This window comes from Lynx canadensis, chromosome B1, assembly GCF_007474595.2.
Source record: "Lynx canadensis isolate LIC74 chromosome B1, mLynCan4.pri.v2, whole genome shotgun sequence".
NCBI classification, from domain to species: domain Eukaryota; kingdom Metazoa; phylum Chordata; class Mammalia; order Carnivora; family Felidae; genus Lynx; species Lynx canadensis.
Genome location: NC_044306.2, coordinates 115,478,065 through 115,488,045, shown reverse-complemented (window position 1 = coordinate 115,488,045; position 9,981 = coordinate 115,478,065). Strand labels below are relative to the sequence as shown.

The window sequence follows — 9,981 nt, the reverse complement described above, 5'->3', positions numbered from 1 at the left end:
CCTCACCAGCCAGGAGATCACGACCTGAGCCCAAGTCAGAATCTTAATGGACTGAGCCACCCAGGCTCCCCACTTCTCCCATATTTTTATAGAATTAGATATAAAAATGAGATCAAAGCAAAGGAATGCTGAACACAGGATTCATTATGTGGGTTACTTCTGATAGGGAAGGACGATTTTTGGTGTGTTTGTGGGTTCTTATTATATATTTAAAAATAAAGATTCTATATCACTAGTACAGTACAGTAACTAGAAATTAAATTGCAGTACATTTACTAGAAATTATTCACATGACTGAGAAGATTGGCCTAATTACTATCAGATCTTCCATTATTTGGAAAGACATTCTTTTCCCATGCTTTCTATTGTGATAAGTTACTTCACAACGGTTGCTTTTGAACTTAAACCGCCCACCTGCACTGCATTGACAGATGTCTGATGTTGACATGGGTAACTAAAGGTCAACTCCCTTTCCTTCCCGTGGGCCTGATCTCTGCATTGGAACTCATGGGTCACTAGACATTTGTTTTGGGTGTAAGCAGGTTGTTTCCTTCCATTTTAGCAGAAACAATATCCACCGCATTAAAATAATCACCACAGCCAAATACCATGTATGTATTCAGCGCCAAAATACTCACAAGCATCAAAGACGAGGATTTAGCACGGCAACAGCATGCTTCATCTCAAGAGTTGCTCGCGTCTAGGCACAGGCCTGCAAGGCGGGAGGACCCAGGGTCCACGCACGCACCCTCGCAGTGAGCCCAGCCGCCACCTCCCGCGCTCGCCCAGCTGCGACCACGCCCCCTTCCCCGCTAGTAGGCGCGGCCCACGTGGGCCCGGAAGCCGCTCTCGGACTTTCAATCCTGGAACCCGGGCCCGGGCCAATGGGCGGGGCGCGTTTCGAGTCTCCGCCTCGCCGTCAATGACGTCAGTGAACGCGAGGGCGCGCGGCGCGGAGGGGGGCCTCGGTTTCCCCCCCCTTCAGAGGTCAGTTCGCTGCTAGTCCTCGCGCGGCGGAAAACTTCGGCGTGCGTCGTCTCTGTTGCCGCCTTTGCCTTCGTCTCTGCAGCATGGCTTTCGTAACCCGGCAGTTCGTGCGCTCTGTGTCCTCCTCATCCACTGCCTCAGCCTCGGCGAAGAAAATCATCATCAAGCACGTGACGGTTATCGGAGGTGGGCTAATGGGCGCCGGCATCGCCCAGGTGAGCCGGCGGGTGGGCAGCGTACCCCGCTCGATTTGCTGCGCACGCTCCCTGCGGGCGCAGGCCCGCGGAGACCCGGCGTGGGGTGTTCCGCCAAAGGCCAGCGTCCTCGGGAGACCGGGGAAATTCCACCCCGCCCCTCACGCGTGTAGTTGGAAAATCTCGAGTCTCGGCCTGAGTCTCCACTCCCCCAAAGAACCAGTCGCAGACGGAGTCTCAGTTTACTCGTCTCTAAATTCCAGCACCGCCCCGCCGCAGGGCCGGATGAAAACTCTGTGGAAAGTGTTTCTGCAAGCACTTTGGAAGCGATCTATGCAGAGCAGATAGTATTATTTATATGTGCACAATTTTGTGGAATAACATGCGTGCTCGCTGTTCGGTGTAGACTGAATTTGCTCCCAGAGACCTGGACTGCGATCAGTTTTGATTTTACGAGTTTTCTATAATTCTGCAGTCTTTGTCAGAGCTGTTTTCTGTTCTTTTAAATGATTCCTCTTCTCGTCCCTGCCATGTGTTACCTTTGCTTGTGGGTTACAAAGAATAATAATAGTAAGCATTTTGGTAACACCTTTGTAAAGTTACCTAATTGGAGCTTGTGTGGCCCTAGGACTTTCCCAACTGCGGCGCATTGGCGAGGCAACTTTGACCGATTACACTTTGTGCAGAGAACTGCGCGGTTTAGGCTCTAGGGAGAGTGGGAGTGGGAGAGGGAGATAGAGAGGCTGCGGGCCCAGGAGGAGTGTCTAATCTCATTGTCCATCTTCAGGACTCTGCCCCTCCGGCTGAGCTGTGATACGGGGTCAGTTGTGCAATTGATTACCTGGATATTGTGATACTTGCATTTTATTTATTTTTTAGCCGTTACATTCCAGCTCATATTGGAGAACTGTGATTTTCTTATCTTAGCTGATTTATTCTCAGCATTTCAGCCCTTTGCAACTTGTGTTATTGAAGGGGAGGCAGTTATCAAATTTTTCTTAAGGGAGTATTCCAGTGCGGTGGTTAGTCATGAAAGTTTAATTTTTTCAGTGTCTGTTTGCAACCTAGTTCACACTTCCATGCTTGCTTTTTTAAGTATTTATTTATTAATTATTTTTTAATGTTTATTTATTTTTGAGAGACAGAACATGAGCGGGGGAGGGGAGAGAGAGAGGGACACAGAGAATCCGAAGCAGGCCCCAGACTAGAAGCTGTCAGCACAGACCCCGATGCAGGGTTCAAACCCACGAACTGAACTGTGAGATCATGAGTTGAGCCGAAGTCAGACGATTAACCCACTGAGCCACGCAGGCACCCCATGCTTGATTTTTTTTTAGTATTTTATTATTACTATCTATCTTAATTCTCCCCTGCAAATTTTTTGCAGCATATTGATTGCATTTCCTCCTAAAATTAGTATTTTATTAATGTTTTTATTCATCGGGCTTCTTACAGTCTCACTTCTTTCTTCTGAGATCATGTTTTGTGGACATACATTGTCCTTTTTGTTGTGTGGATGCCCTGGCTGCTAGGTTATGGTGTTCGTGTAGTCTGTGTTACATGTAAGGAGGAATAAGCCCCTTTAACCTAAAAGTTCCACATGCTATATACTGCATGATACTGAGAGTTTAGCTTGAGCACACTTACATTCTCTCTGCTCCACCTAAATCTCTCAAGGCTGTGAGAGTGAGATTTGTTGTGGGCAGGTGTAAAATAACGTTTTGGTTTAAAAACACTTAAACAACATCTTGGTGAGAAGATATTAGGGCCTGAAGCCTCCAATAACAATATTGGACATGGGTCCAGAAACTCTTCTGGATAGTACCTCGAAGACAGCAAGTGGAAGAGGATTAGCAACTATGTACAAAGCATCTCTTCAACCTTTGTACAAAATTGAATTGCTCAGTTTTTGAATGCTCCTTCCATTATTGGATACCATGTTATGTGCATTAAAAGGCACAGAGGTGGCTCCTGGAATTATGGGTATGGTAATGGAGCATTCACTTGAGAAAGGAGAGGAGAGAAATGACTGATGTGGTCAGGTCAAAGCCTTGAGTGGTTGGTGCAAGGAGTGCCTTTTCAAAGTTAAGGGGGAAAAAAGTTATTTGCCCCACTGTTTGGAAACATAACAAAATTGTCATTCCAAAAGTTGATAAAGACCAGAAGTCTAAGTAGTGGACATTGATAGGGAATGTAGTTCCATTCTTACCTAACAAGGTTTAAAAGAGCCTCAGCCACTTCAGGTGACAACTCTAATCCTGTGGAAGGAACCATGCTTTCCCGCAGAACATCTTTGTGTCCACAGTCAGCCAGTTGGTTGGTTTCACCCATCTGGTTTTGCATTCTACCCTGTAGCATGTAGTTCTAGGCAGTATCACCTCATTTTTTATGCTCTTTGACCTATGTTTTTTGGCATAGGGTAAGTATGTTTTGCTTATTGAGTGCCACTGAAAAATTTGATGTGTTTGAATATAGATTGGCTCCAGTTCAGTATGAGGAATTGGATGACTTATATGTTGGCTGTGATAATGTGGAAAAGTTACTTAACTTCCAGCCTGAGTTTACTTATCTCTAAAGTAGGACTAAGACTAGTACTAGCCTGGGAGGAGTATGGAGAGGATTGAATGAATTAGTACATGTCAAGCAGTCAGCAGTGTCTGGCACCTAATAAAGGGCTCACAAAATGTTAGCTGCCTTTACGATTTTATCTTCATTGAAGTAATCCTTGTCCATTTGTCCTTCTCCCCACATACCCACTCACAACTCTGATCGTTGCTGCTGAGGTAGGCCTGTAATATTTAGATGGAGAATATTGGTCATGATTCTCTTCCGACCTGCTTAATCTTGAAGACAAATGCCAGTTGATACTGGGGTTGGTTGGTTCGTGGACGTCTGAAAAGAGAGAAGGCACTTTTTATCCTCTCCCCACCCACTGTAAATCCTCATTGGAGCCTTGAAGACACCGACCCAGACTAGCATCTGAGCCATGCATTTGTGTTCAGTCTCCTGAGCTCTTTCTGAAGTACAATTTTATTCAAGGTGTAGTTCTATTTACAGTTTTAATTTTTTGTAAAATTTGTCATTTTGCCACATCTACTTCATGCTGGGTAGGATAAAAAAAAAAAATTAAATAGATTTTGTGGGAGCCTGACACATTTCTCAAGCAACTTAGTTTCAGACAGGTGAGGTTTGTGCTTCATTACAGTTGATCACAGCACAGGCCATTTGTACATTTGTATTCTCCAAGAGTATCTACTTTACCTGTCATGTTTTGTTTGTTCTAAATTAAAAAAAAAAAAAATCCCTTAGACTGCAGGTTAATATTTAGTAAGGTTAACTTGTTTTGTGTGTTTGTCCATTACAGACTTCTGAAATGGTCTGATTACTAATTTATCTTTAGCCGGATACTTAGGCCAGCAAAGAAGCTTATAACATTAAATGACCCTCGAATGAGGGACAAGTTGTTTTTTTTCTATAAAGGAGGGGAGAAAAGAAAGAAAACTACTAGCTGTGCATTTCTTCAGTTGATAGAATGAATCCTTGCTTCGTTCATTGCCTTTTTTTTTTTATCCAAGGAGCCCAGAGAGCTCCTAACTTTCATTAAGTTACTGGAGGGAAGCCAGTGGGCTCCCTGGAAATGGCCATTTCAGAAGCTGGATTCCTTAGGGCTCCCGGTACAACCTTCCTTTTAGTGCACTATACTTCTTTGAGGAAATGATAAAGTTTGGAAAGGGTTTGGGGCCTGATTCTTCTTATTTTGTTGTTGTTGTTGTTGTTGTTGTTGTTCCTCTTATAAAGCAAAAAGTACACATTTTTTCTGGGAGGGCTTCTTAGACTGTTATAAAAAAGTTGGCGTAGGGTGGGGGAGAACATTCTAAGCTACAGATGAACGTTTCCCCAACATCACTGTTACCTTGTGATGCTTGGTAAGGACTCAAGTGGACCTGAAAGCTTTTTCCTCCCTAGCCACTAAATTTGTTCATCCATCTCTTCTCTCTGCCCTCAATTCTGAATTTTCTGATGCTGAATAGAAGAGTGGTCATAATTGCTTTGTACTGTTTAGCTTTATTTTTTTTGTGTGTTACAGTGATATGTCTCTGTTGAACTTTGCTTGAAAACAGTGCAGTGGTCTGGGAAAAACTTCAGGATCACAGGAGACTGGCACAGTCACCTGGTTGTAAGCTGTCTTTTAGAGTGGACTTTATGGAGGGAGGAAAGTTTTTATTCCAGGTGTTAGCTCCCTCCTTAAGGGTTTGGGATACATCTGTCATGAATTTCTTCCCTCGTTTCCTGTGTTGCTCACTTCTTTACTGGGCTCTTCTCTGATCTTTATGATGTACTGGAACAACAAAACCATCCCCTGTCAGCGTATTAGTCATTGAACTTGGGGTGGGGCTGGAGATACTGTAGAAGAGGTGGGTCATACAGTCAAAAAAGAATGTCAAAGAATATGTTTGGACATTGTAGAGCAGAAATGGCACCTCAGTCAGGTTTTGGATTTTCTTTGTCATGTTCCTAGATAGCCTCACTGATTAAGCCCCCTTGCTTGAGTTTCTAATTTTCTTTCCTCCCACTTAGGTCTTTTTTCCATATCTGCCTTGGGCACACCCCTCACTGCCTAGCTCTCCTGGGACCACAGGGAGATAATACTGCTGCTCTCTATCCTGTCTCCCTGGGTTCTACTAACAATGCAGTAGTTTCTGATGAGTGGTAGTCTGACATTTGAAAGTGAGCAGAGTATGAAGTGCCCCCTGGGGCTTGGTGGCCAGCCCTACCTGTCCGTGCTGTAGAAACTTTGGGCGACTCACTTAACCCCTCTCTGCCTGTTTCCTTATCTGTGAACAAGGATACTTGCCTCATAGCACTGTGAGAGCTCAATGGGCAAAGTGCTTAAGAGACCTGCTAGCATGTTCAATGGTAACTGCTCAGGAAATGTTAGTTGTTTTCATGGAGATTTGTCAGATCAATCTGGTGATGACTTCTTTACATCTAGATTCTCTTAACTGTCTTTGAAGATGTTTGATCCCTGAAGCCGAGATAACCACAGTTCTGCCTGCACCTCTGGACTCTGCTGTCTTGTGGAGAGAAATGTGGCCTGCATGGGCAAGGGGATCCTTTGTGGGTGTCTGGAGTCAATGGATGTCAGCTTGATCTCTCCTTAGCTCTAGACTCAGAGAATCACTCACTGATGATCTCTATCTGGGTGCTCTGATGCAACCTTTCTGCAGAGAATAGACTCAAACTCACTTGCCAAGACTTAATTATTCATCATGTACCCTCCCTTTCCCCCCTCCAGCTTTTCCCTGCAACTTTCCTCCCTCTGTCATTACCACTGTTGTTCTTCCAGCCACATACATCTGAAGATGGGGTCGTGGTGAGAGTCTCTATGCTGCAAAAGGCTTTGAGGCTTTCCTCTCTGAGGAGTGTTCTTTCCCCTGCTCTCCCGTTTGTAATTCCTAGACCAGGCATTTATACCTGAATTGTGGGAGCCTCTTTATTGGTCCTTTTCAGCAAAAACCTACTCATTCTAGAAAACATTGCCATTCTAATCTTCCTAGAGAGCACTTTGGATTTGTAACTGTCTCCTGTACTCAGAAAGTGTTCATCATGGCAACATCCTGGAGGGAAACTTAAATATAACCAAGAGTTGGTTGATGCTATTGACATGTCCGTTCATCCCTTCTTCTTCCCAGAATTGGTGGGAGATTGGAGGAGAGAGTCCTGGGAGAGGAGTTATTTTCTCTGCATTAGCAAATCCAGATGCTTATTGAATTTTCAAAAAAAAATGTCTGTATTTGACAGATTTCTCATCTGAAAATGGAGACACATTTCTTTGGATTTTTAGTACTTTTTGAAGTAAAAAAGTCTGAGTCAATAAAAAGAAGCCAGCCAATGAATTAGACTGTTTTAAGAACAAACCAGCTGGTTATGGTGGCAGTGGTGGTTGAAAGCCTCAACAGAATGCCTTTTTTTGATTGTTGAAGTTAGTGAAGGCAATTTGTGTTGATGGCAGAGTTCAAGGTATTACACAGTCAGAGATAATCGTAAACCCAGAATTGCCAGCTCTGCAAGATGCATCTGATTTATGACTTTTTCCCTCCATGGATCAAATCATGAGCCCAAGGGCAGGCCCCGATGCAAAGGAACAGCAGCTTCTGGGGTACAGTCAGCATCATGAGTACTAAGTCAGTGCACTTATTCTGGGAGTTGGAAGGAAGTCAGAATAGTTTTGTGAGAGAATGTAATGTTGATGAAACACAGTCCTCCTGCAGTGTAGGGCTCATGGGGCAGCTCACTCTACCAGTTGACGTAGTTCTCACAAACTTACCATTCAAGTTAAGCTTCAGAGAAGCTGCTTCAAATATGGTGATATGTCTGCAAAAATATTTAAATCCAGCGTGCTCCTGCTTGGCATGTTTACTTGGCCCTGTGGCTGGAGTACTCCAGAGGCTTTGACAAGTGTGCTATTCACCTGGCCTATTTTTATAGCTCTGAAGCACCCTTGTCTAAAAATATTTCTCTCTGGCTAAGCCTGCCTTCCACCAAGGCTAGGGAAGTCATGGAGCTGAGGACATAGCCTTCAAATTTTTTTCCCCCATTACATATTGTCCTCAAGGTCTTACAGTGGGTGGGTACTGTAATATAGAATAAGAGTTCTCAATGGTTGATTTAAATTATGGTCACTGAAATTAAAGTTCCAGGAACAGTTTTCCTTACTGTAAAAGTAACAGATGTCTATGGGAGGAAGGAAAAAAGACCTTCTTTTTGTGTTCCATTTGTCCACTACTGTCTCCTCATAGAGTTGGGGATAATTTGAGTGGTATTGTTGCATAATTCAAGAAGAATGAGTGTGGTTTTGAGCCCTCAGTAATGTAATTCTTTTCACATTGTCGGGGCAGGGGGGCCCTCAGCTACATGGATGAAAAGAACCCTGGACCTTCAGGAGATCTAATCTCATCTTGGCTTTCCTACCAGCCATATATGTTTGGTCAGTATTTCCTGGGGGCCCCACAGCCAGGTGGGATCTGGTGCTTAGTGGACAGAGACAGATGACATTTTGTCAGAAGCCTGCAGTAGGGAAGTAGGGAAGACAGCACTGAAACAAATGGTCATAACACAGTGAGGGGGGGGGGCACAGGGGTAAGGGTGTGCAGGGGTATTACAGGAACACAGGAGGGACACCTAGCCCAGGGCCAAGAAGATTGGGGTGTATGGTCTGGAAGTGATCTTAGTTAGTATCTGTGATTCTCAGTACTTAGTGTGTGTGATACTCAGGCTTGGTGAGGTGAAGCTGGGAAGAAGGTATGGACAGAGCCAAGGCCAGGAGGTGAGACAGTAGTAGATGTGGAGGCTGTAGGCCTTGTGGTGGTGTTGAAGTGTCAGTCCTCAGTGAGCATTGTGTCTGGAGAGGAGGCGAGTCTCCCTCCTGGAAGGCTTTGCATGCTATATGTAGGAACTTAAGTTTTATTCCTTGGTGCCTGGGAGCCATCAAAGAGTTTGATGGAGTAATTATTATAGACAGAAGTACCTTTTACAGAATTACATTTTAGATAGAACACTACCGCCTGTGTATGATCTTTTTTTTTAATTTTATTTTTTATTTTTTTAAATTTACATCCAAATTAGTTAGCATATAGTGAAACATGATTTCAGGAGTAGATTCCTTAATGCCCCTTACCCGTTTAGCCCATCTCCCCTCCCCCAACCCCTCCAGTAACCCTCAGTTTGTTCTCCATATTTATGAGTCTCTTCTGTTTTGTCCCCCCTCCCCATTTTTATATTATTTTTGTTTCCCTTCCCTTATGTTCATCTGTTTTGTCTCTTAAAGAAGTCCTCATATGAGTGAAGTCGTATGACTTTTGTCTTTCTCTGACTAATTTCACTTAGCATAATACCCTCCAGTTCCATCCACATAGTTGCGAATGGCAAGATTTCATTCTTTTTGATTGCCGAGGAATACTCCATTATATATATATATATACCACATCTTCTTTATCCGTTCATCCATCGTTGGACATTTGGGCTCTTTCCATACTTTCTGCCTGTATATGATCTTAAGTGAATAGTTTTTCTGTTTTAATTCTGTTTCTTTTCTGAGTAAAATTAGCGTGTTGTGTTGGATTAGATAAAAGGTTTTTTTTTTAATTGTGGCAAAATATACATAACATAAAATTTATCATTTTAGCCACTTTTAAATGTAGATAACCCTCACTTTCCAAGAGTTTGCATTATGCTACTTTGCTTTTATGAAAAATCTGTATTAGTACCTGTTTTTGGTAACTGAAAGAAATGCATAAGGGGAGTTTTGCTTTTATGGAAAAAGGCGAAAAGCTAAAATAGTGTTCAGCGTTTGTTTGGCAGCAAGCCATTATAGAGGCAGTGCACACCCTGAGCGGCTCCTTCCCTGGGGACTACACTCAGTATCAAGCCATCATGGCTTTGAACTCTGTCTGTGAGCATTTCTGCTTTATTTAGATTTATTTTGTGTATCTGTTAGCAGATGTGTCCTAAGGTATCAGAAAAGCCTAAGAGAAGTTATTTTTGGGGTATGGGAATGCTCAAAAATTTTCCATATAAATTAATGGTAATTGCTTCTTTGCTTCATGCCATTTTGGCTTATGAAAGGTTTCATAGAAGTCTTCCAGATGGTGGGGGAGACCTGTATGCGGTTCAGTGACATTTAAGTGTTTATACATTATTGTGAAACTATCGCCATCATCTATCTCTAGAACTCTGCATCTTGCAAAATTGAAATTCTGTACCCATTAAAGATGACTTCCCCCCACTGCCCCATCCCCTA

General features: G+C 43.3%; 1 protein-coding gene across 1 annotated transcript in view; it reads left to right on the top strand.

Moving 5' to 3' along the window:
* The first annotated feature begins 935 nt into the window (after nt 1-935).
* Nucleotides 936-9,981, top strand: part of HADH (hydroxyacyl-CoA dehydrogenase) — a 50,771-nt gene continuing 41,725 nt past the window's right edge. The window contains exon 1 of the mRNA XM_030313297.2: nt 936-1,202. Coding sequence (XP_030169157.1) covers nt 1,071-1,202 — 132 coding nt within the window. The 5' untranslated portion in view covers nt 936-1,070. The remainder of the gene's footprint in view (nt 1,203-9,981) is intronic.